Source organism: Ornithodoros turicata, chromosome 3 (assembly GCF_037126465.1).
Source record: "Ornithodoros turicata isolate Travis chromosome 3, ASM3712646v1, whole genome shotgun sequence".
In the NCBI taxonomy this organism is placed as follows: domain Eukaryota; kingdom Metazoa; phylum Arthropoda; class Arachnida; order Ixodida; family Argasidae; genus Ornithodoros; species Ornithodoros turicata.
This window is the reverse complement of record NC_088203.1, coordinates 69,638,724-69,665,461: the sequence shown is the minus strand read 5'-3', so window position 1 is coordinate 69,665,461 and position 26,738 is coordinate 69,638,724. Positions and strand designations below refer to the sequence as shown.

Here is a 26,738-nt window from a genome sequence, read left to right as displayed (position 1 = left end):
AGTCGTAGTATTGAGGGTACAATATACATGTTCGCCCCTATTTGTACGGAAAATCCCAGTCATTGTCGGATAAGTGTATTGCCACATTAATGTACATATATACAAATTAACGTACACGGGGTGGTAATGATTCCCGACGAAAACGGTTATAAAGGTAGTATAATGAGTCTCATATTTATCAGGTTGGACTGTGTTTGTATCACATGGTAAAAGTTTATGTTTGAGGTGCCTTTTATGCTCCTTTAAGATATGTATGTGTATTTTGGATGGTTTATTGGAGTGGCATTGTATTCCCTGCTTCAGAACTCCTCTGCGTATTGGGAGGGTAAAGCTGATGCAGAAGCTCTGCAACGTGTTTATGGGATATCCTTCCCGGATTCTAAGCAACTCAAGGAGTGGCAGAAATTCCAAGAAGAGGCTGCCAAGAGGGACCACCGCAAGATTGGAAAGGTTGGTACGCTTTCCTAACTGAAACCCTAAGGCAGATGTCCGTTCTAATAGATATTAATGCGAGCAAGATATTGTTGGCTCTCATTGGAGTTAATGTAACAGCGCAGCACTGGTGTTTGGTGTACTTGGTGAACCAAAGTTGAGCTATCTGGACACACCTGCGTTAGAGATTGACACGGGCCATCATTTTTCGGTGTGGCCATCCTTAAAAATGATCCCAAGCCTGACCTGGCCAGCGAACTTAAGAAAGGACCCATACCCGTCCTGGGCCGGTTACTGAAGCTCCAGACCCGCACGTTACGCGGATCAGACTTGTTCAAGTCTGTGTTCACTTAAAGTGCGAACAGCAAAACATCATACCTCCCAGATATCACAATCTCCCAGGAGTTTATTCAGTTATACATTTCTGGCGTTGACATATCCATACATTGCATTCTATGCTCTGCTAAAGGTTATTGTGGAGGAAGATTCTGTTAGCGGACAGTGGAGAGAGCCTGTGTCCACAGAAACGGCCCACCTCTCTTCTTTATTGAACATTCAGAGCTAGCAGAGGCTAGGTGACCTAGGGAGCGATTGATATCTTTTTGTCATTATTCATTTTCTGTTCTTGAGGATCAAGATAATTTGGGGCTTTATGTCGTGAGAAAACTATAAATCATGAGCGATGCCACAGTGGTTTGTCTGTGATTAGTTTTGCTCACCTGAGGCTCAGCAAACGACACACCTTATTTAAAGGGGCACTAAACAGGTATACAAGGTGCACTTTTTGCTAATGCATTGTGCTACGTTGTTGGAGGTGAACGTTTTCCAAAAGTTACTGGCACAAAAAGGTAAATAATGTCTCTAAACCGACACAATATTCACTGCACTCTTTCCTGCTCATGCCCCGCCCTGCGATGCCCTGCCGACAATAGCCATACGCCATTTTGACGTCATGCTCCATCAACCAGTCGAAATACGAGATGCTTATACATTCCTTTATTGTAACATCGGGAAGTTAAGTAAATTCTAAGCATCTGTCCACTCTAAACACACAAGATAGCAAGTCCGAACTGTACCACATGTCTACAATGTTTCATTTCATGTGCGCATTGCATCTTCATCTCGGTACTGGTCCGCGAGGTCACCGGAATGCTCCCACAACCGGTTCTCCCCGCGAACCGCAGCTTGTCTCAATGGGACCCATCATTGGCTAGGTCTGAAATCTTCCCGACCTCGAGTGACTGGAGTGCAGCTTTGCTACACGTGTGAGACGTGTGACTTAGTTGCTTTCCGAGAAGGAAAGAGAGATTATGCTCTTTGAATGCCATTGTTCCTTGGTAAATACGTTTGCAACAAGTAAAGGAATTACATATTTGGATAAATTGAGCCACGTTCTTTCATCGGGCGTCATAATTGGAGAATGTTCGGTGAGCTGTTTAGTGCCCCTTTAACGCCTTACTTACGATGCACTAAAACTCACTAATGTCAATATCCAGCAAATGGTAGCACATACAATTTTAAAAGCCTTAGTTTTAACTGTTTCACGACGAGGTTGTCAGTCGGTAGCGTCAACAGCTATGACAAGAACACAACGACGTAAATGACTTTCGAGGAGATATCGGGTTAAAGCTGAAAATGACTGATTTGGATCGGGGGTGGGTAAATATCGGGCGTTTTCGGGTATTATCTGAAAAAGTTATGCCCTATTTATTTGTTGCTGTAAGGAATCATGGTTCTTGAGATGATTTTGCTCCCTAATGGTTATTATGTAGTTGCTTTAGAATCAAACACATGCGCATGCATGCACAAGAGCACATCACTCTTTGAATTTTACAAATTATTTTGCCAAAAATAATCTGCTCAAGCATTGGAACATCTCCCTTCCAACATGATATCAAAAGATATTGTTAATGAATCATCCATAGGAAAAGATGGTTTTGTATACATTATGTTGTTAATTTACCTAATATGTCTCCTTTGCCATTTGCAGGAACAGGAATTATTTTTCTTCCACGAATTGAGTCCTGGGAGCTGTTTCTTCCAGCCAAATGGGGCCCATATTTATAATACGTTGGTTGACCTCATAAAGGTAACGTTGAGCCTTCAAATTACTGTAAAAGTGAAAATTTATGTGTTTTACCTGACTGCTTAGGGCGAGTACAAGAAACGAGGCTTTCAGGAAGTTGTCTCCCCCAACATGTATAACAGCAAATTATGGCAGGTTTCTGGCCATTGGCAACATTACCAGGTGAGTCAAAATATTTTCCATGTGTCGATCTTGTTTTGCATTGATTGTTTGCATTGATTGATTGTGCAGGACAACATGTTTTCCTTCGATGTGGAAAAGGAGACGTTTGCCTTGAAACCCATGAACTGTCCTGGTCACTGGTAAGCTGTACGAACATGTGGGGAATGTTCACGCTAGTATGTGAATCTGAGTGCCTTTCACACGCATTCATGCTGTAGTAATATGATATGCATCGTATGTAGGGCCTGCCTTTTCAGGGCAACAGTAGCCGACTGATCTTTCGGACGCCGATTATTTGGACTCGTTCTATAGTTTGGACTCCCACGGGGAACCATGACCTTCACCATCGAACTAATACGTTTTTAGCACCATTTTTCCGGTCAGATTGAAGTCTGAAGGCACGAATTTCTGAACTAAAACGCTTGTGCACAAGCACCAATACGGCCATTTTCGGCACTACGGTGGCAAACCGCCATTTTGTATTATGCACTTGGATTGGATTGGTAATTGGAGTCCTAGGCGATACTGCTCCAAAACTTCCCAACCCTACTGCTAGGTGGCATCACCGTGGCGTCACCTAGCGCCTCTCCGGTTCCCATTTTAAGGGGCACCTGCGAAACATTTTGTTTTGGACGTATAAAAAATGGACATAAATAAAAATGCTCCTACATTTGTATATTCGTTTCAACACCTTCAATCAAATCAGTATATCCGCCATTTCTTTAGATAGGGTTGAAATTCTTGGTGTTAGCTTCCACAGAATGCCACATAATACGAGGAAAAACAGTATCAGTTTCATGTGGTATGCTAAGGATAGAACAACCTACAGTACTCACAGTCACTCATAAGGAAGCCAAACCCCTTCCCTGTCTGGCAACAGACATCTGCCAGGTTTGTTTACATAAGGCCCCGCGGACGCTGCACCACGCCATGTAGTTCTGGTTTGGAAATGGTGGCGTGTTTCACATGCAAATGATTGACACAAGCAGGTTGCACACCGTGACCGCACTTGATTGTCTGCCGGATTTATTTGCTGTGTGACAAAAATTCTCCTAGTGCACTGGACTCTCTGCCAGATTTATAACTGTTTGACGAAAAACTCTGCTTCTTCTGGACTAGTGTACCCATAGCACTTTTCACACAATGCGCCTTGTGGTTTTCCAAATGCCTGAAGTGTTCCTCGGAGACATCAGAACATGATGAAAGGAAGGCTTGCTCCTTGTCCAACATTTGTAATGACTCTGCTGCCGTTATTTTATTGGTGTGCATTTCGTCATCTTCGTAACTTCAGTTTACTCATTCTTGAGTCTAACCCCTTCATAAATGTCCATGTTGGAATCGAAGTATGACCTCGCCGTGACACGATCATCAGCGGCGATGTAATCTGCTGGAGCAATTTTTTTGGGAACGTTGCCCATCTTTGCGTAGCCGCCCCACGCCTCGAGGAAGCATGTGTCATCGTCAGCAGACATCATCTGGATCTGTGTTTTTGTCTTGCATGAATCCGGTCTTTCTCTAGCAGTTCTGAATGACCTTGCTCTTTACTCTCCACGAGGCTCCAGACATCATTTCTACGGTCTGACGAATGTTGATGTCCGTTGGTCTTGGAACCTTATTCCTAATGTCCAGCAGAACACGATCGGGCATGCGTGTCTGCTATTGAACCGTGGTAGAGCGGATTGTGGCCTGATCAACTGGCTGTGGCAGGGATGTGCAGTTCGGAGAAAGCATAGCATGGTGGGCACTAAATAAATAAATAAATAACATCCTTCACATTGATAATCTTCAGTAACTTTGAGTGCGCTGAGCAGTTATCCAAGATGAGCACGATGTTCCTGCTCTCGTTCTTCGTTTTTCGGTCCAGTCGGATCAGCCAGTCCGTAAATATGCTTGTGGTCATCCACGCCTTCTTGTTAAAGTTGTAGTCAACTGGAAGGCAACGTACGAACCCGAACACTTCCACGACTTGTCATTCACTATCGGTTTCACTTTCACTGATCTACTCATGTTACAGCACAGCAATACAGTGATTCTTTCCTTAGATCTTTTGCCTTCGTTACAGGAGTCAGGGTGTCTGCAAACCTGGAAAACCTGGAAAATAGGGAATTGTCCGGGAATTTTGATGTGGCTGGAAAAGTCAGGGGATTGTCAGGGAATTTGGCCAAAAAGCAGCTAAAGTGAGAGAAAATCGCACACAAGTGCCGTGATGGTTCGCAGTGAACCGCAAGTGCCCACCAGATAGCTGACCGGTGGTTGAGCGGTGATGCCGCAGAAATGTTGGCGTGAGTAGCAGTTAGCCAATACGAGAAGCTATAAGGCAGAAAAGTAGGGTAGCCTCACTAATACTTAATAAATGATCTGTTTTATGAAGGATCTGTATAAAAACATAGGAGCATGCACCAGGTTCCCTCTTGTTTTGGTCAGGGAATTTGCTCGAAATAGTCAGTGAAAACCTGAAAAAGCCAAGTAATTTGAAGGCTGCAATTTGGTAGACACCCTGAGGAATTTTCTTTAACCACCATCGTCCACTCGAGCAGCAATTTGAAAAATAACGCAGTCTCATCCGCGTTGAATATATCGTCGAGCTTGTACTCTGAAAACACCTACTTCAGTTCGTTTTCTCTCCACCCCATCGCGACATCTTGTGGGCACGGACTTTTCTCCTCCGGCTAGTCCTTCGAAACAATGTCATGCCGGGTGCGAAAAGCTCTGAGCCAGCCTTGCTTCCTTTGAACTTGTCGTCGACGCCGAAAATAACGCCGAAGTCTCTCCCAGGAATGTTTTGGGAACGTACCTCAATAAACCACTTTAGAACTGCTTTGTCAACGTCCTCGAAGTTGGTAGCGTGAATTCGCTTGCAAGATGGCGGTCCTCCAGTGCTCATGGCATGCTCTCTCTCGATTTTTTCGCAATCCTTCAGAAAGGTAGAAAGTGTGGAAGCGCTAATCCCAAATTATTTCGCCAAGTTTGCATTTCTTCCTTCCAGCAACAACCACGGGAAGAACAGCTAACTTCCTTGCGCTTCGGGGCTTTTGAAGGCATAGTCGACAGTCGGATAACAGTAACCCCGTAGTGACTAGAGTCTAGCGCAGACAAATGTCTTCTATATGTACAGCACAGACACTGGTGGCAACCAAGGTCATCCTGTAGGCTGGGAGGTGATGGGTTTGAATCCTACTGCCGGCTGTGCTGTCTGAGTTTTCCCCGGGTTTTCCAAAGACTTTCCAGACGAATGTCGGCACAGGACGCATACTAATCCTTCTGTCCCCCACTCCTTTCTGCTGTCCTCTCTCCGTCTGTCCACATCTGTAGCCACAGTTGCTACGTGCCACTAACACGCAATAAAAAAAAAACAGCACGGACACTTGTGAGTGGGATTTACTTCCTCTGTTTCAGGAATGACAATGACCTCCTCACACGCTCTGTACAGCCTGCCCACAAGAAGAGAGTCACACACTGTGCCTCAACCACGTGAACAGGTCACCCAGTCGGACAAATGTCAGGAGGATGACACACTTGTTCTCTCTCCCTGACTTTTATGACCCAGGTGTAACCGTCGTCACGTGCACACTGTGTCTGAATGAGAAACGCTCTCAAAGAGTTTGCAATTCGACATTTGCTTGCGAAACTTCATTGTAAAGCTCTCAAATTTTGCCCTGCAGACTGCAAAACCACTTCGTTATTTCGGTACATTCGTTATAAAGGAATTTGGTATAAATATCCAAAATATAAACTGAATCCCACGGGCACCTGACCCGACCACGAAAAATGTTCGTCATAACGGTCTTTTCATTATAAAAGCGTTTGTTGTAATGGAGTTTGACTTATTGCAAATATTTGACTTCGAATATCAAATCGAATAATAACTTCAAGTAGCCCTCTTTACTGCAGTGTGCACATACAGCATATACAACTACATTTTGATAATCACGGAAATAGTATCTAGGGAGGCATCAACTATGGCAGGATGAGGAATAAAGGATGGCACTCCCACAAGACATTTGACACTGCTACAGTTTCAGGTGTACCCCGCCAGTGGGGTACACCTGAAACTTCAGTGTAAATGAGGTCAGTGTAAAGTTCCTCAAGGGCAGCTAGTGTATTTGATGTGTGTGACTGTCTCAAAGTCAGGCTTTTAACATTATGGACTGGCTCAGTCATGTTCCACATGTTCAACAGCAACATCTTGAGCTGAATGGTGGGTGTGAGAGCAGCAGGTCAGACTAAAAAAACGTCAGCTACGCACACTGAGCATACTATCATTCCAGCTATCTTTCGCATCAAAGTTGCTCCTCTTTCACTAGACAGCAGTTCCTTTCGGTCTATGACAAATATGATGGCTGGGACACTTCCCGCCATAAATACCGCTTTCAAGAAACTTGCTCGAGAGACTGGGTGTAGCTCAACATGGTCGTGCAACGTAGATGCGGTACTTTGCTAGCGTATAGATGGCAAGCATCGCCGTCGTCACAGGCACTTTGCACATCGAGTGATCCCTTAATGTGGCGCGTTCGCCAGCTGGTATTCTGGATGTTTACATGCTGTGTAATGTACACGTGCACATAATGCACATACACAATGCACACATTCTGCGTACATGGCATTGGACTGTCCTGACACTGATTCTTTGTTCAGGTGCAGCATTCGAATATCTCAATCAGACGAGGAGAGGCGACTTATGTGAGCACAACACGAACCCACACACAAGAAGGGCGAAACGGAACCAACTCCCGATAGCACGTGCCTGCAACAACTCGCGCGTTCGGCCTCTGTTGCGCAGTTGTGCATCGTAGAATGTGTTCTATATGGATTTCTCACGTAAAATTTCAGTGATCTATTGCGTATATTTTGCTAGTGGAGGCTCGTTAACAAGAGCGGATCCGGACAACGTGCATCCTGCGGTACTGGCGAGAGGCCGCTGAAAAATCGTTTGTGGATGCGCTTGATGATTTTCCGTGATGCTGACGTCACGAGCACGTAAAGCTCGAATATTCGAAGATATTCAATTTGTTCGAAAGCCACGAATATAAAATCGTTGAATCGAATCTACTATGAGAAATGGAAATATCCTATTCGTATTCAAAATGTCAAATATTCCCATGGCTCTAATTATTCCATTTCATCACATTACTGCCAGCAATGGGGCAGAGTATCGCCCCTGGCGATGAAACTCCCCACTCATCATCCTTCAAATAAAGTTGTTGATTCTTCAGGGCGTAATTTGAGTACCAATCATTGAGTAGTGCTCATGTAAGATTCTGACTAAGAAAATTTTGTGATATCTGTTGTTTCCATGTCGAAGACTGCGTAGCTTCCATTCCTGTTCCTGGAAATTACATACAGTGAAACCCCCGTATAACGATATTGACGGTAATCGCGAATTCCATCGTTATACGGGATACATCGTTAAACGAGGTATGACGTAAATAGCGCGTCCCCGAAAAGTCGCGCGTCATCCCGCGTGTAGCAAAAGAAAAGGAAACAGATGCTAAAAAGAACGCGAAGCTGTGTGACATCGCACTGGCTTGGGAAAGCAGCGATCAGAACTCGTGGGCACCAGGGAACATAGCAGGACAACTTCTGGCAACACTGCACGTCACCATTCCGCAAGTCGGCTTCACGTAACGCCTGTGTGCTTTAGGTGAAGCTCGCTTTAGAACGCTGTCGCGCAACTCGCGGGTGGAAAGCATGTGCTAGGCCTTTTGAATCATCTCGCAAATTTGAGCAGCATTGGCCAAATACGGAGACAAAAAAGCGTTACCACCTACCTCTTTCACTGACAGTATTGGAAAATGAACAGTCGCTATCTATTTTCTTGCCTCAATTTTTATTTTGGTTTGGTTTGATGTGAATTTCGGATTATACGAATTTTTTTCTGCTACCCCGTGATATTCATATCATCGAGATTCTAGTGCTGTCCGGTGCACGTAACCTCGCGGCGATTTTCGCCGCGAGGTTACGTGCACGGGACAGCGCCCAACATCGTTATACAAGTACTCGGAACCGCGGTCTCCATCGCTATACACGGGTCGTTTCCCCATAGAAACAATGTATATTTTGACGGTAAAATCATGGACAATCGTTTTACGATAGATATCGCTATCCGCGGGTTTTACTGTAGTATTGGATCAGCCATAAAATATATGCCTAAAACGAAATAAGTTGGCAGTGTTGGATGCTTATGCAGTAGTTTAGGATTTGAAAGCCCTCATATTTCTGTTACTAACAGTTTGAATTTCTCCTGTCCCAGTCTGATATTTGACGTTCGACCTCGGTCATGGCGAGAACTTCCTCTTCGCATGGCAGATTTTGGAGTGCTTCATCGGAATGAACTTTCAGGGGCCCTCTCAGGTCTCACACGGGTGCGGAGATTCCAGCAAGATGATGCTCACATCTTTTGCACTGTTGATCAGGTGGGCAAAGTGCTTCATCGCATGTAACACACTGAGATGTTCTTCTCTAAGCAGATCGCTTCAGAAATGAGTGGTGCGCTGGACTTTCTCAAGCACATCTATACAATATTTGGCTTTACCTTCCAACTAAAACTGTCCACTCGACCAGACAACTTTCTAGGTGAGGTCCAAGTATGGGATGATGCCGAAAAGGTGCGTTATATTTTTGTTGGTCTCGAAGTGTTGTTGAGAAAATGTTTCTGTGTTGCAGCAACTGGAGCAAAGTTTGAACAAGTTTGGCTTCCCCTGGAGTCTTAATCCTGGTGATGGTGCATTTTATGGACCCAAGGTATGACATCCAGGAAAGGTGCATGTCAAAGTGTTACATCCATGAGCAAAGTAGGCCAACCACTGGCATATATTTTTTTTTTGCCTGCTTATTCTTCCAGGTGTCTTGCATGAATGGAACCAATTTGGGGATTAGTGAGGGGTATTGTGAGGTAGACGAGGGTTCAAACAACGAAAAGCTGATGCCTTCACCAGCTTGACTGCATTTATGCCATTTTACCAGAACAGTGTCAGTGCCGGTGTCAACAAACCAGAAGGCTGATTTGTTGTTTTTCTAAGTTTCCTGCCAACAGGATTGTGTCTGGGACACCTATATACCGTATTTTCACGTCACTGATTTCGCCGATCCTCACCGATTTCACCAATTCAAGATGACCCTGATTCCAAGATGACCCCTAATCTGAAAACCCCCAAAAAAGGAGAAAAAAAAACTTTCGCACCAGTTTTTGCTGGTAAGGCTTCTTTGCCGGTGTTCGCTTCTTGAATGCACGGATGACTGTGCTTTCCGGAATTGCATTCTTTGCATCCAGAATCCACGTCACCAGCCGACTGAGGGAGGCTCTCTTCAAACGGTTAGTCGGGAGTCAGTTGCTGGTCGCCTTTTTCCATCCACTCGGCATACAACTTGTGGAGCTCGTCCTTGCATGGCTTAATGACGACAATGTCTAGTGGATATACCTTCAACGTCATGCTGCCTGGCATTATGACTAGGTTGAAACCACACCAGCTTCAACCACTCATTGTAGAGCTCAATTGTCATCCCCCCTTTCTCATTGCACCTTAGGATAGCACCATGTGGGAACTGTTAATTTTTTTTGGCAAATCCTTTTCTTGTAGAACAGCATTACTGTAATTAATTGTTTGGAAAACAACCTATGCTTTCCTTCCCTTCTACTCTTTCCTCTATCGCTCCTTTTCATTCTTATGCCCCCTCACCCCACACTCTCTCCTTGCTCATGGCGACACATGTATCGCTCATCGCTTGGTTGCATGGTTTCGATTCCAAGATGACTCAGCTTTTTAGCACTCTATATTTTGGAAAAAGACTCATCTTGGAATTGTGCAAATACGGTGCATAACTTATGGAGTCCTTTGATACTCCAATAGTAATTTACAGGCGCAATGAAACCTCCTTCCTAGTCAATAAAGAAATCTGGGATGGTCGAGCGCAATGTCTGGGACATGGACTGATCCAAATTTGAGAAGTGCTCTTTTTTATTCCCCCCCCCTCACCCCCACCCAGATTTTCAAAAACCTTAAAACCTGAAAATGCAAGGCCCTATTAATCTGAACATTTAGTAAGTAGAGGTGTGTGAATATTCGAAATTTCGAATACGAATCGAATACTTGCGATATTCGATTCGTATTCGAAAATTTGATATTAGAAGTTTTCGAATATTCGTAAAAGTTTGAATATTCGATTTTTTTTCGAATATCATAGCAGCTTATTACAAAGCTGGTGGGGGCTGCGCATTGGAATTTGTACATTGCGGCGATGAACATGCATAGTAGAACAGCTGCAAAGCAACGCGTGGAGCTTCCGGGGTACGCTCATCTGCGAATGTGTCACTATACGCTCTGTAACAAAAACCGAAACTAGTACGCAGTTGTGTGCAGCCACCATTTTAAAGTCCGCCCCAGCGAAACGCGAGACCGCGGTAAGTTTCATACATCGTCAGCACAGTCGCGGCTTGAGTGGATTGCTAACGAACTCTGAACATTCGTACGTGGCCTACAGTTCGGTGAAATTACGGTTAAATATTGAAATTTTGTTGACGTTGAGCTGAACACCGCTGTTCACCGTCCCATTGCATGCACAGCCAAAACCTGCGTCTCGAATGCGTTTTTTCGGTTTCGATTTGTGGTTGGCAGCAATATATGATAGAATCATGGTCGCGTGCGATGATGGCGATAATCGAGGAGTGTGACGTGTTGATATTTCGACACAGTTTCTCCAACTCCGACACTCTGCGACCGTATGAAAGTGCCAACTAAGACGACAATAACGCTGCAGTCATTTGAAACTGCACTAACTGTTGTTACAGATGATAGCAAGACGCATATATAGCCTTAAGCCCGTCCTGCATGGAGTGATTTTGCTCGCGACTCACGTGCGTCGCTGTCGGCGCGACGAAGTTTGAGGCCCGTGCGCAGATTTTCGCCGTGAAATGAAAGGAGCGCTGAACACTAATGTCACGGAAACAATCACTCGTGATACAGCCGTACAACATCGTCGAGGATCGCAGTTTTACTGCGCTATAATGCATGAGGCTGTTCCAAACTATGCATTACCGTCAGTAATGATGGTCTCACGTGTGAGAGCAGTGAAACCATGCAGTTTCTCGCCTCCACGACAAATGCGGAAGGCATTGTCAATGCAAGAAGAGTCCACTTGCCACCTTCATTTTCCTTCCAAGATGCTCATCACTAAACCGTCCCACATTCTGAACATGTCATTGCTCTTTACTTCCATTCTGTCTGTTTCACAAGCACTTGAAATTAAAGTTTTTTTTTATGGTTTTCAGCTTTCCTCATGGGAACAGCACACTGTTTCATTGTAAAAATACTTTTACTGTACATGTGCATATAAGGATGTATGTCCTATGCTAAGCCAATACATTAATACATATTCCTCATTAGCACTTGGGACATTTTTCTAAAGATCAGCAGAACACAACTGTGATGATGCTTGTTTTCGGGGCTTAATTAACCTAATTGACTGTTAGAAGCCGTTATCCTACGACGTGATATTCGATTTGATATTCGAAGGACAATTTTGTAGATATTCGTATTCGATTTGTATTCGAAAATTTCAGTATTCGCACACCTCTATTAGTAAGTAAATGAGTCCCTGACACACCAGCAGTGCGCCTCCCGGGCGCTTCTGGGCCGATGCCTCTCGTTCAAATAAACCGTTGCCATACCATATGTTCGAGTTATGAGGCGTTTCCCCCATTGAAATACACGAGTTACACGGACCTGAGCGTAAGTTCGAATTAAGAGATTTTGGAGTACATAACGAGACTGTGCCGTATTTTCTTTTTTATAAATAGAGCCGGACGTTTTCGGGTTAAACCCGATTTGCCTCGAATGTACCCCCGAACGACCCGCCAAAGAACCGGGTTTAACCCGATTTCTACTGGTCGTTACGAAGCTCGATGTAGCTCCCGTCCCGAAAGTTCGCTTTTCTGCGCCAAAAAAAGAAAAAAAAGAAAAACTATTCGCACATGCGCGAAATCTGCGTACTCACGCATGCGCGTTGTGCACTCCGTGACGGAGGAATCGCAACTCGCAACTTTTTTGCTTTCGACGGCTGACGGCTCTTTGTAGTTAGTAGTTTCGTCTGATAAACTGTGCTGGCGTTTACGGATTAACGTCGTGACAATCATCATTGGACATCATGGCGGGTCGGAAAAGGAAAAGACTCGAAGCATTTAGACAAATGTTGGGACCAGCAGCAAGGCTCTAATGCTCCTGGCAATGCTGCCAAAAGATATCAAGATTACTGTGAAAGCAACCTGTCACACCTTCTGTAATCAGATATTAAACAAGTGGAGAGATACTGTTAATAGGAACCTGTCTGGCACTACAGACATGCCTTCACAAATGGTGATCTGGGAAAAAGCTGCTGTACTGGATAAGTCATCCACAGATTTCACGTCACATGAGTTTGATGACTACAAAGAGCTTTTCTCTCTTGTTACGGAATGCAGTGATCAGCATGAGGACTTTGCGCTGCTTGACTATTGGAAGTCCGCATCTGTAGAGGAGGTGGTGTTCCTCTATACGAGTCCTGACCGGCGATGGTGGAATGTCCCAGCGGGCAGAATATCGTGGCCTCGCGCTAGGACGGTGCCGGTAGAACTGGCTGGCAAGCGCAGTGGCGGACGCCAGCAGAAGCACGTCTTCATCGTCTTCCATGGGCCGCCACATCACTCCCCCCCTCAGACGCGGAGCAGTGTAGAGCTAGCGGTTGACGTCCGTGGTGACAAGTGGAATAGGGATGACTTGTTCAGTAAGCGCAGTAGCAGCAGAATGGTTGGTGCGGGCAAGCGCTGACCGGGCGGGTTCCAGGGGCGGTGTGAGGGCAGGTATGCCGAAGTAATTCAGAGAGGGGTGACAGAACCGCGACCGGTTCGTGAGCGCTGGGCTCATAGTGTTGTCGCCAAGGAGACTGCGGGGAGGACCATCGTGAAGCACGGGGAGACCGGGAGTAAAACTCACTGTGGCCTCCGTGCGTGTCCCTGGTGGAACGTTGGTCCCGGAGCCTCTTGACTGCATCTGGACGAGCTGCCAGTATCTTGTATGGAAGCCTGGTGGGAAGGCGAGGCGGGCAGAGTTCTCAGACCACTAGCGTAGCAGATGCGGTGATGTGGTCGACAGCGGCGTATCGCGACCGGTGCAGGAGCCTGATGCTCGGGAAGGTGCCGCTGGTGGAAGCCCGAGGAGTGCCATCACGAAGCGTGTGGCGACGTGAGCGGGGTAGATGGGTAAAAGTGGGTAGAACCATGGCTGGGCGTTGCGATGAGTGGAGCCACGGTGGATTGACGTCGTCGCCTAGCGATTCCTCGGTAGAACGATGCACCGCACCTTCGGAGATGGGCTTGCAGAAATTTGAGATGGTATTAGGCCGAATTACGCCGAACATGGTGTTCATAGTTCGGGTCACCAAATCTAGAGGAGATGGTATCCCTCTACATGAGTCCTGACCGGCGATGATGGAATGTCCCAGCGGGCAGATGGTCGTGGCCTCACCTCAGATGGGCGGGTCACCAAACTGTAGGGTACAGAAGGACCAGCAGACAAGGCTGAGTGCGACGTGTTTAATGTGGCAGCCAGGCCACAACTGAAAGAATCCATGACACGCGCGCTCGATAGAAAATATGCGAGATACGCGTAGTGACGAAACGTCCATGGCGGCGCTCGTCGTCTATTTCCGTCGGCTGCTACACATCAGTCAGATACCCAACTCTGGCCCCTGCAGCATTGTCACTGATGTGTCTCCCACTTTGGTAGTTGCGATGTCCAAAGAAGTTTCAGCAAGATGAGATACATGCAGCGTCCACAGAGAAGCTCGATGGACGACGAACATTTCAAAGCACAGATGATCCTATCTGTGAATAACAAATATTAATGGACTACCTCCCACATTTTTGATGGCTTGAAGGTCTTGCCATGTAAGTGCTTCTGAGTTTCTACATTATTCTAAGCGAGAACAATGACGTTTATTTCACCCGCAAAACATGCAAATAAAGAAATTTCACCAGATTCCACCATGTTTTCCTGCTCACAAGATAACACCCGATTTTTACCCCCCGAATTCTGAACACAATAAAACCCGAAAACATCCGGCTCTATTTATAAACTATGTTTTCTGCAACGTGCACAAGAGTTGTTCACAGCTTGTGCTCTTCAGGAAACGAAAACCAAGACAACATTTAGTATCCTACACCACATTTTCTCTATAAATGGAACTCCCAATAAATGCAACACATTTTTGTGGTCCCCTTCAGGTTCAGTTTACAGAGATTCCACTGTGTAGTCTTATATGTGGCAAACAAGGGAGTACATCACGTGTAAATATAACATACTCTTATGTCCTGTTCAGAGATTGTGGTGTTGGACCTCAAGCAGAGTCATGGTTGCTCAATTCCTGTTCATGTTGGTTCAACTTTTGTCATGCTTCTTGTGTTCTGATTGTTTATTTCCAAAACCTTTTCCAGATTGACATCACCATAATGGACGCCTTGCGAAGGCAGCACCAGTGTGCAACAATTCAACTTGACTTTCAGCTTCCAATTCGGTTTAACCTAAATTATACCAGGTGAGCCTTAGGTTGGGGGCACGTGGGTTTCAACTCGCGAAAAATGACAAAATGTGTTTTTTCTGAAAGTCATTCTTTTCGCTTGTATAGTTCATTTTCTTTCTAATCCTGAAGTTTCATTGCTGAAAACTGTCACGAAGTGCCCCAGAAAATCAGTTATATGAGCAAAGGTAGCCAAAATGTTCTGCCAAAGTCCCGCAAAATCCTCATTTTTCAAATGCCTGTATCTCCGTAACGGCACCACAGAGCGCCGTCATCTTGGTACCACTCGAACCAACAACCCTTATTTATCACTTCTTGCTTATTTGAAAGCAGGGCGGTGGGGGCACTAACACAATCTTGACCTTGTTCTGCAATTAGTTGTGTTTCCACAATCTGCCGACATACACATCCTTTGACTTGTACTTGGGTGCCGTCTGTCTATGTTGTTCTTCACCTTCACCTTCTGTAAAGTTGAAGTTCGATTCTGTTGCTTTCAGAGGCTGCGTAGATTAATTTGCTGTGTGATTGAGGTCGACATCTTAGAATTGTCATAAATTGGTTTAGGAACTCTAGTTGATGTTAGTTGCATGTCTATGCGAAGTTCTTTGAAACAGGATAAGGGTTCCTGCTTCTGTAGGTCCCGGAATAATCCATGTACGACGAGGGAAATCACTGAGCTTTCATTAAGGCTACTATGTACCAAATGGAGCAACCTACATTTTTCATAAGTTTTCCAGAGCACTGCCAGATTGATACTTGTAGAAGGTAGCCCTATCCCAACTGTCAACTGAATTTTCTTGAAAGGAAGATTTCTTTTTTTTTATGGGGTGTTAGCACCGCGAAGCAACTGTGGCTATGAGCGGCTTACCGATGTGGACAGACGGAGAGAGGACAGCAGGAAGGAGTGGGGGACAGGGGGATTAGTATGCGTCTTGTGCTGACATTCGTCTGGAAAGTCTTGGGAAAACCCAGGGAAAACCTCAGACAGCACAGTTGGCGGTAGGATTCGAATCCACCACCTCCCAGTGTTCAGCACGACCTTGGTTACCACCAGCGAGCGGACGCCTTAGCCCACTTGGCCATGCCGCTGGTTTGAAAGGAAGAGAGAAAGCTTCATCTCCACTGTTCCCATGTGTCTTGCATGTTCTCAATAATTCGGAGTTCTTACCAGCTTTTGGTGAGGAATAGCCTAAGATTTTTTACCTTATCGATATCGGCTGTCCAGTTGTTCTTACTGCAGGCGTATTGATAAAACTCCATCCACACTTGAGGGCTCATTGAACACTCATCAAGTGTGTCTGGTCTGACATGCTCGAACCTAGGTTGCCTCCTCAGATGGAGGTGGCCTCGTTGGTCCTCGTACGACTTCCAATATCTGGGCGTCGAATTTGTTCATTTTTCTTATTTATCTTGACACTCCCTCTGCTAGTGCTCCCCAGTGCTCCTTATATTTTTTGAAATGACATTCGCGATTCTGTCTGGCGTGTTGATGACCTCCGGCAAGGTCACCGGTTTGTCTCGGTCTAGCAGGTACCGATACAGCGTAAAACTATCACCAGACGGTTTTACGGGGAACACAACCCACATGCTTGCCTTCTATCCTGTCAACTGCGCCAAATGTAATGTTCCTTTTCTACTTCACCCTCTTCCTCACACCACATTCATCGTGTTAATTTCATTTCCAATGTGAAGCAGCACTTCTCACACTGGATTGCCTTTTTGAAAAAATATTGTGAAGATGAAAATACATACATAGTTTGTTTCATAGTGTAACTGTCTGCTGTTGTAACATAGAAAATGTTGACATGCATGCTTTTTGTGTTTACGCAGTGAGAATGGAGAAAAGAAGCGACCAGTAATCATCCATCGTGCCATTCTAGGTTCTGTGGAGCGCATGATTGCTATCTTGACAGAGAATTATGGAGGCAAATGGTATCATCTTTGCACAACTGACTGTCATAAAATTATAACACATGACATATTTGCTTCAGGCCTTTTTGGTTGTCCCCAAGACAGTGCATCGTTGTACCAGTAGCATCGCCATTCGACGAATATGCAACTGAGGTACAACAAACACTCGAAATTAGTCATCATTTGCGTTACATGTACATCAATATAACATTGGTTGATTGTTCTTACATTTGTCAATCCTATGTGTCCTCTTTTGAGTCTTGGTTTGGGTGTGTGAACACACTGCTGAAGACTACAAGTCTCTTAGATGCATTGTTAAATACAGAATGCAGTGTGGGCAGACATAATCCATAGGCCAGTTAACAGTTTGGTTTCACAACTTGTCAGAGATCGTGTGTACCTTGTGTGTACAGCTTGGGACAAAAGTTCACAGAACACCGGCCTGGCGCATTTCTCCATTGCAGAGACATCCTAGCAGCAAACAGGAGCGGACACACATACCGAGAGTTGGCTAGAATAGCTGGTCACCCGTTTCCTATTCGATACCTTCCTGGTAGTTAGCAGGAGGCCGCTGCGACAAAGAAATACTCCAGTGCCGTGTTCTGTAAATTTTTGCCCCAAGCTGTACATGTCTCTTCTGTTTGTCCAGTTTCTGCACTGTTTTTTTCCCCTTACAGCTGGCCTTCTCTGCATTCTAAATATACATGAGCTTGTTTCTGCACTTTGTAAGATCAATAATTTAACTCCGCAAATTCATTTGAACACAGGTGAAGCAGGAGATCTTTGACGCTGGCTTTCGTTGTGAAACAGACCTTGATACAGGAGCAACTATGAACAGAAAGATTCGGAATGCGCAGTTGGATCAGTACAACTTCATTCTCGGTGAGCAGTTTTGGGCTTCATGTTGTCTCATCACTTCACATAGTTGTTTATGCTTATTAGGGTAAAACTTGGTAATACTTGTGACTAACTATACTACACTAAGACTATAAAACTTAATACTTGTGCCTGGTACCCAAGTGCTGTTTTCCCCTTGATTTTCCCTCGTTTTACGGCTCCTGACATAGAAAATGAATTTCACCCTAATTTTCAAAAACACAAAGCACTATTTATGCTGTTATACTTATCAGGTGCGTTTGATTAGTCTGATATGTGCCACCGCATACCGTACACTGCAAATGCAGCCATAATGGTGCGTCATCGTAATCCTCCACAGGCGCGCTTGCTCCGATTTTGGGAGGAGGGTGCCTCATTGCAAATTTAGCACACGACAGTTTTGTCGACAGACTAGTCTTGCAAGTCATCCGTGAACTCTTATAGTCTGCTTTTATGACCAATTCCACTCGTGCACCTCATCGTATGCGCCTTCTGGAGTCTCTCTATTAAAGATACGTTGCAGTAGATGGCAAATGACGGCATGTGTGACGCAGCACTATTCGAACGCACCCCTCGTGACAATTTCGTCTCATACGAGGGTTTATTTTTATTTGCAGTTGTGGGAGAGAAAGAAAGGAACTCCCGTACTGTGAATGTACGCACAAGAGACAACAAAGTGCATGGCGAATTCTCCATTCCTGATGTTGTTGAACGCTTCTCTAGGCTCAAACGAGAGTTTGTTGCAAATTCTGAAGAGAGCTTCTAAGCCTATTTAATTATTTTCTCTTATGGAGCATTGAAGTGTTGTCTGCTTCCTCAGCGTCGAGTGTCTTTATTTGCTGATGATCCTTTAGCAAAAGTCATTCATGGTAGATGACATCAATTGTGTTTTGAACGCCGTCCTCCCCAAGCGTTGGTGATGTCGTCTCCTGGCAGAAGAAACGAGTCAAACTTGTATGAGCATTTGCTTCAACTCAGTGTGTGAATGATTACCTCAAGTCGTCTACTTGCAACTGTTATGCTGCCATTGACCGTGGTGTTTGCCATGGTGGATGGCATGTTTGCCGCTGGAAGTCACAACTAGTTAGTCAGTTACCGTAGTGGTCCTAAACCTACCACAGCATAGTTGTAGTTGTGCAAGATGCTACGTATTGAGTAAATTGAACCATTGTAAATGTTACCATAACGAGGCCTTTTGGAACAGATTCGATTACAAATGTAATCAGGGTAAAGGAGTAGGTTATTACAAAGGGTAGGATGATAGAATAGTAGTGGAAGTTAAAATATGGCAATCGTCAAAAAAGCCAGATGGCTTTAGGAATTGAACTATGCACCTTTTGCAGTAGGCACAACCTAGAGATGCTACATCCATTACACACCGCAAGAGGATGTTGAAGCCAGTTTGGAAGCTGAACCCACTAATATAATGTGAAACACACAGATCTATTCTGAATGGCTTTGACAGAAGTGATTATATAGCGCTGGTGAGGGCCGGAATTTGACAGATGCGTACCCTGCCTTTGGCCTCACAAAGGTTATAAATGCTTACTGACAAAAGCGAGGAGGGGAAAATTGAAGGTTATGTTATAGGTGATCCGTTGGGTTTGCTTCTGTGATTACGTATGCCACTACTTAGGTAGCCAAGCGTAACGCCAACTCTTTGTATCTATCATTACAATCACCAATTGTATCGTTGTAGCGTAGGACATTGTGCTCCCCCCCCCCCAAAAAAAAACTACATTTCGAGCTGTTGAGTTGCATCTGCCATCAAGAACAGCAGTTCTAGATACATTTAGAAGATCCTCTTAGCAGTGCGACTTGATCTTGTATACATGATAATCTCCTGCAGACAACGTAATTGTCTGAAACAGGTGTCACATGAATGTACTATACAACACAGAAAGATATAAAGCAGGAAAAGACGAGGGCCATATACCGTTCCCTGTGGTACACCAGAAGTAACATTGCTTGAAGAGGAGCAAGAATTATTAACACAAGCACAAGCCTGGCAAATACACGGTACACTGCTGAAGCCCTTAGAAAAATCGGTGGGGGTTGCGTCAGTTTGTCGGTTCGAATCCATAACTGTGTGAAACTCTACAACCCTTTTCAGAGCTCATGATGTCTGGGGGTAAAGGTTGTTGGTAAGGAGGGATGTAAAGTTAGTGAATATTTTATGTTCCAGTGGTTTCCAATTTTAGGTTGTACTGGCGTTTGATTTCATTTTATTTTCTTCTCCGTCAATTCAATTACATACAATAGCAGGCCCGTCTAAGTCCGATGACTTGTGATATTGGACATCATCTATAACCAAAACCCGAGACTAGGGGAAATCATGGGCAAGTAGAGCCCGTTTATAACGACATTGAAGGGAAATCCGATCAGAGTATGGTTAAAAATGAGCTTTCGCGAAATAACCGGACGGGATCACATCAGTAAAGTAGTACGGCACAAGTAGAGCGCTGCTGAACATGCGCGAGTTTGTTAGCGCGAAGGACACAACTTTCTGTCGAGGAATTTTCAAAGGACAACATACGTGCCGATACCACGTGAGGCACCGCACCATTTGATATCGACGACTTCGTCCATTGCTTGTCATGCAGTGCCATAGTCATTATGATTCTCACTATTGGAACTGCATTTGTCCATCACAACGCGCCTCGTCCACGGGTATTGGTCGACCTATGTTTGCGTAGCGACACGCAGTTATCTGCCAACTCACATTTGGAAGCCACGGTGCCTTGCAACCAGGGCTCGGAACCAGTGATTTCCCTAGAAATTCACTGCTGGGGGGGGGGGGGGGGGATGCTTGGTGAAGATTCCACTGACGGAAGTTTTCTTAGACACAGAAGGAATTGTGGCACAATGGTGACATCTGCACAACTTTCCCGTTTTATGTGTACATGTTATTACATTAGAACACAGTACATTATAATACAGGTTCATTATGAAGGGCATTTTAACATAATGCATAATCGCATGACCGACAAAGGAAACAGACTAGCACCCTGTCTCACGAAGCTCAATGAGTACCCAGCAACCAACGGAGGAAACCTTAGACGAAAAAAGCAGAACAGCTCGCTTGACTGAGTTGGGCGCAAATGGTTCTTGATGATCCACATTGAGTGTGCGTGCCCGCACACATTTTTGCTCGTATATACGCGCAATATATGCATTCAACAGTTACTTTCCAATAATTTTGGACAAATGCATGGTACGATCATCTGCATGACTGTGGTCATACAGCCCAAGCTTGACAGTACAGGATGTAATTCGCTGCGCTGGACTCACTACATGGTCGAGCTGGGTGGGGTCACCTGACCAATTTCAAGGGGGGTGTTGCAAAAATCCAGGGAGGGTGTACACCCCCCCCTGGGGGGGGGGGTGTAGGGAAATCCCTGCGACTCGGAACCATTATTTTTGGGGGGTTCGGTTCAAGTTCCGGTTCAAGGTTACCGGTTCGCGTTCAGCGCAACCGAAATAAAGGTTTGAACCGATATTTATTGGTTCGAACCGGTTTACGTGTGCTGTGCTAATCGGTGTACCACATGTGAGACGTAATAAGTTCCGGCGATGGCTTGCCATGCAGCTCACAGGAGATCATCCTTTACTGTACCGAAAAGTGCTGGGAAATGCGTACAGCATACCAATGCAAAAGGCTATCGCCAATTTCTAAAGAAAAAAATAGAAGCGATCACGTGGTAAATTTGAGTATCCCAGAGTCCCATATACGCAGGCCGACATGCTGCTCCCCGTTGAAAACAGCGCGAGAGGCCGCTCCTGTGTTTCCGTCTTCCATGCTCTGGACCCATGGAGGAAGGAAACACAAGGAGCGGCTCTTCGCTCCAGACCAGAGCCGTATATTAAAAGGGAGTCTGGCCATTAAGGCTATGGTCTCACTCCCCTCTTAAAAAGAGGCAGCTTTGTACCAGACCTGTAGCTCTCATTTTCCTCTGTTGGTGGTGAAACGGGTGCCATTCGGAAGCTATGATTCTTGACTCGGGGGGACCGTCTTCCTATTTTCGGCCAGGCATGCGGTTGTGGCGCCATAAGGCCTGGAACATGCCAATATCTCCGATTATGGGTGGTCTTTGTACGAAACTGGCGCAAAAGGGAGAGCAGATAGCGGCGCACAATTTGTTGCGTTGTGTTGTTCTGTGATACGTGGAGGGTGGACCGTCTCGCTCTTATTGATATATGACGCCGATAATCCGGAAGCGCCTTCAGAAGAACATGAAAAAATGCCTTTCTTTGGCTTCCTGTTTCGAGGTGTTCTGATGTCACCACACCAGCCTAGAAGTGGCAGTGGATGGGCAATTATGCGCAAAACAATTGCTGAAAATTTCAGCATGATTGGAAGAGCATAGCGCAGGTTATTACGTTCCCAAACCATTCCCAAAAATTCCGACCAAACCGAAACTATACAGGATTTTCGGTGGCCACATCGTGGCGGAGCATGTAACTACCGTGTGATCAACTCCAGTATTCTGCGAAAGGTGGCGCTTGTGTCACTTGTGTTCGGTACGTCACGTTGGTTGCGCACACTGATCTCTATGTATAAAGGCTGGATAGCGGATGGGTGAGGGTATCGCGGGAAAGGGTACGCCAACCGGCCGCCATATTGCGGTGCTCAAAAGAGCCATTACGGCCCATTGGAATGCATGTAAGCTGTGACACGTTTTGCTGTTTGTGAGCGCTTCCCTTGCTGCTTCGCTAACATTTTGCCACGGATCGCTGCAGAAATCCCTCGTGATTGGATTCCTTACGGTTTTTGTGTGAAATCCCGTCACATACATGTTATTTCCTGTCTATTTTGTACTCGTGTGAGGTTGTGTCGTTCCAATTTTGTACTTTGAACTTCGATTATGTGATTTGCTGGTTTTGTGTGGTGGTGTATTTGTTGTGTTACGTTTCCTTCGTCGTCTGTCAGCGTGTTGCTTCTCGTGTTTCTCCCATTTCCTTTCTGCTCGGGGGTGTGGAATGCCAGGGGATGTTTTGCACGTTTGTTTATGTAACCACATTAATATGCTTGGGTATAAACATTATGCTTTGCACAGGAAGTTTAGATATGACTAGTTACGACACGAAATGCCGAACGGCACTAAAGCACTTCCAAAGGACTAGAATGATATGTGATATAAAGGCTATATGACGGTAAAAACATATCGACTAGAAATATGTGCACTGGGGAAATGAATGGCGGTAAAGACAGTTCAGAATGACTAGAGGTAGAGTGAATAAGTCATAAAAAGGCTAAGTAGCAAGGTCTTGTGGTGAAAGCTCCAACATCAAAGTATCACAAGTCCAGTTGCAACACAAAGTTTGAAGCAGTCAACCAGGTAAGTGGGCAGAGTGCATTACTGGTTGTTGAATATAATCAACCTTGACAATTTCTTTTGCAGATGAGGCCTGGCTGTCACCTTCTCTGTATATTCCTTGGCAAGGTGGTACAGTCCAATACTGCTGTAGCACTGGGAAACTTCATTGATCAGACAGATCACGTTGTTTTCATTTGGGCTGCATTCAAACATATATTGTCGCAAACTTAAGCAGGGAGAATAAGGAGTAGACATTCGAGGTTGAAAAATTATTTATTGTCTCTAAGTAAAGTAAACATGCTGGAACGCATCAAAGAGACATGTGGCTGGTGTGTTTGTATGTCCCACTAATACGAGTTTGTATGTTAGGCAAAATTTTCATGCAATACTTTTTTCTTTATATGCTTTTGCCCATCTTAGTATTGTCCTATTCAATATGGAGTGGCTTTTACTGCATGAGAATGCATAATTCAGGAGTGTTTTCATATATTGGACTAGCTGCAGCTTTAAGGTGCCCTTTGTGCAGTACTGATTCCAATCATCAATCATCGCTTTAAACTCTTAACTAGAGAACATGATTCTAGAGGCTAGATTTTCATGCAAATACACACTTTCAACCCGAGTTCGAGGTAACTCGTTACTGTAACTAAGTTCCTTTTCTTGGTAACTATATAACTTAACTCGCTACTTTTGCGCCGTGGTAACTTTCAGAGGAACTCCTTTTTCAGGTAACTTTGCCAAAGTAACTTAAGCTAAGTTCCAAGTTACTAATTCGCTTTTCACTCACGTCGACTTATTTCCTTGCTTTCTTTACGGTTCTTCCACTGCATTTTATATCGTAAAACGTGATGTCCAGTCAATGACAGTATTCTGTTCAGGAAGTAAGAACTGCTGCTATTGAAATGAAGCTGAACCATCGTGTGCCCACAGGGAATAAGATGTAAAGCGTTCGAATTGTTGGACATAAACGAAAACTCAGGCAACGCAGGCAACTCAGGGTCGAACTCAACCGCACCTGTGTAGTGCTATTTTGTGTCCAAAGTAACTTGGGAGTAACTCGTTCTTTTTTTTAAGTAAATGTGTAAGGTTTCGAGCTACGTGTCGGGCTGAGTAACTTAGTTATTAACTTAGTTGCATTTTTCACACGGTAACTTTGTAACGAGTTCCTTTTGACGGGCAACTTCTCGATCTATGCTTTCAACTCTGCGTGCTTTTTGTACACTACATAAAGTAAGATACTTTTGCCCCAGTGAATTTGTTGTGTGTTTTAAATACATGCAAGTGAATCCCTAGAGGTGCATATTTTGAGCAAGATTAACGAATTTTTCATGCATGTGTGTTCAACCAGCTTTTAGTGCATATAACTACGGCCTCTACATATGACGCATGCATTATTACTTTCTGGAGTAGTTCTGGGAAGTCGAACTTGTTGGGCACAGCGTCAGGCCTCAGTCGAACGGTTTGGCCCGTTCTGTCGAAGCATTTGTTTTTAAAATGTTTGCTGCAGACCGGTGATGTCGTCGACGGCGTCCAGTCCTTTCGCCTGACATCTACCGCACACTTTGTTTAAATGTTCTGGGCGGCCGTGAGGGAACCTGCATTGAACAATTTATGCCATCAATTACGGAAGGGATGACAAGGCTAATCCAAGCAAGCAATCGTCGATACCGTGACCAACAAACTGAGCCGTAGATACCACAGCTGACAAGCGCACTTCAACGCCTGCTGCGTGCCGAGACCATACCCGTGAACTGCAGAAAGGCTAGACTATCACAATGACTCTATCCAGACATCGTACTGCTTAAAGTTCAACGTTTAGATCTTGAGATACGATTCACAAAGTGCCGCGCACACGCTTTAACAGCAACGTCTTGTCACCCCGCTCGTGGACTAATAAATCACATTTATTTGTAAAACCAAGTCACTTACTTGTGAAATGTCGTCCCCGGTGCCTTGCCAGTACGGTCAGCACACCCATAACCACAGCAGGCGGGTATGACACCACAAAAATGCTACGCAAAGGCGCACGCACATAATGCAGCTGAGTCGCGGGCGGCAATGTTTTGAGCTTCCCAAGATGGCGGCCGGTGACCGTACGGTTGCACCATAGCCTCCTATGGTCTCAAATATAGGAGGCTATGGTTGCACTAGCCCACCATAGTTGCACCCTCAATCCGCTATCCAGTGGTTGCGCACTGCTCTGGCTGTGCCGCCGCTGTGCTGCGGGACGCATTCATTCGCGCCGTGCTGACTGTCGTGTTCTGATTTGAACTGTTGATACTGCGGTAGGCTGCACGTTCATAGTATCGTTGCTGCTGCCGCTTCGCACAAACTGGAAACGCGCGGCAATGACAGGCCGTGCAATAATCCTCGGAAACCGCGGAGTTGCGGTCGGAAATCAGTCCGCAAGCTGCGTCGGCGGCTGGCGAGAGAGAAGCGGTAAGTTGTTACCAAGTGATTGTAACTTTGTACTGGTGCAGTGCGCTTGCTCTTATTTATTTGTTATTCCCCGTAGGCAATCCAAGCTGTGACCTTTGCCCCCCTTGTATGGTGTTAGGCATCAGTGGTCTTAGTCTAGTGTCATTGCCTTGACTCTGGGGGCAGGACTGAGAAGCACCTGTATTACGACTCTCCCCCGATGATTTTTTTTTTTTTTATAGTCTGAGGTACAGCACAGGAGTAAAAGGGTGAGGATGGACAGCGTTCTCTAGGTTTGGAACTGTCTTCTGCTGTGTATCTCACTTCGATATTTCATTTCTGCCCATGACAGCATTGCGAAGTTTTTTTGCATTTTGACTTTTTCAGATTACCACAGTGGTGCCAACTTTCCCTTGCGGCTATCCAAGAGCTGCTGCTGATGCTGTTCAGCTCGACCCGGATGTTATCATAAACAATATATGCATTTACCAATTTCTAATGGCTGTGTTCCATCTCTTTTCTATGTTTGCTACAGTTGCCTTACTGCCTCATCCCGTTGTTTTACCCTCGCCAAGCGAATGGCCGCTTCCACAGTACGATGAACTCAGCATGGGCATGTTCATAGCAATATCACAATGCCCGTACTAACATACCTGAAATTTGACCCGTACATTCCTTTAGTCTCACCATGTGTTCTCGTCTTCTTCTTCTTCTTCTTTTTTTTTTTTTTTTTTTACCTTCTCCAACGTCCCTAGGTCTCGTGAAAAGTTACCGTATAGATTATTCTCCCACAAAAGTCTTCTAACACTTTGAATACGTTATGCAAGAGCAGGAAATTGACCAACTTGCGCGAGATTTCCGACCACTAACCTGCTGCAATCTGGTTAGCATGGCACACGGCCAGAGGAGGACAGATGACCGAGACAAATAATGGGAAAGCGCGCCCGTTCACATTCCTTCGGTTGTTGTACCACCTGTCTAATTGTAAA

At 45.1% G+C, this 26,738-nt stretch overlaps 2 protein-coding genes across 3 annotated transcripts in view; one reads left to right on the top strand and one right to left on the bottom strand.

Annotated features, from left to right (window-relative positions):
- Positions 1-18,827, top strand: part of LOC135388578 (threonine--tRNA ligase 1, cytoplasmic-like) — a 35,801-nt gene extending 16,974 nt beyond the window's left edge. For both annotated transcript variants that reach the window (XM_064618198.1, XM_064618199.1), the window contains exons 7-18: positions 304-450; positions 2,423-2,521; positions 2,585-2,680; positions 2,750-2,820; positions 8,931-9,093; positions 9,148-9,285; positions 9,344-9,421; positions 15,144-15,244; positions 17,057-17,158; positions 17,218-17,290; positions 17,905-18,019; positions 18,631-18,827. In XM_064618198.1, the coding sequence (XP_064474268.1) occupies positions 304-450; positions 2,423-2,521; positions 2,585-2,680; positions 2,750-2,820; positions 8,931-9,093; positions 9,148-9,285; positions 9,344-9,421; positions 15,144-15,244; positions 17,057-17,158; positions 17,218-17,290; positions 17,905-18,019; positions 18,631-18,779 (1,332 nt within the window). In that variant the 3' untranslated portion in view covers positions 18,780-18,827. The remainder of the gene's footprint in view (positions 1-303; positions 451-2,422; positions 2,522-2,584; positions 2,681-2,749; positions 2,821-8,930; positions 9,094-9,147; positions 9,286-9,343; positions 9,422-15,143; positions 15,245-17,056; positions 17,159-17,217; positions 17,291-17,904; positions 18,020-18,630) is intronic.
- The window catches only part of LOC135388579 (uncharacterized), a 62,807-nt gene continuing 54,835 nt past the window's right edge, over positions 18,767-26,738 (bottom strand). Inside the window, exons 6-7 of the mRNA XM_064618200.1 lie at positions 19,007-19,080; positions 18,767-18,942 (exon numbers count right to left, since the gene is read on the bottom strand). Of these exons, the coding sequence (XP_064474270.1) occupies positions 18,874-18,942; positions 19,007-19,080 (143 nt within the window). The 3' untranslated portion in view covers positions 18,767-18,873. The remainder of the gene's footprint in view (positions 18,943-19,006; positions 19,081-26,738) is intronic.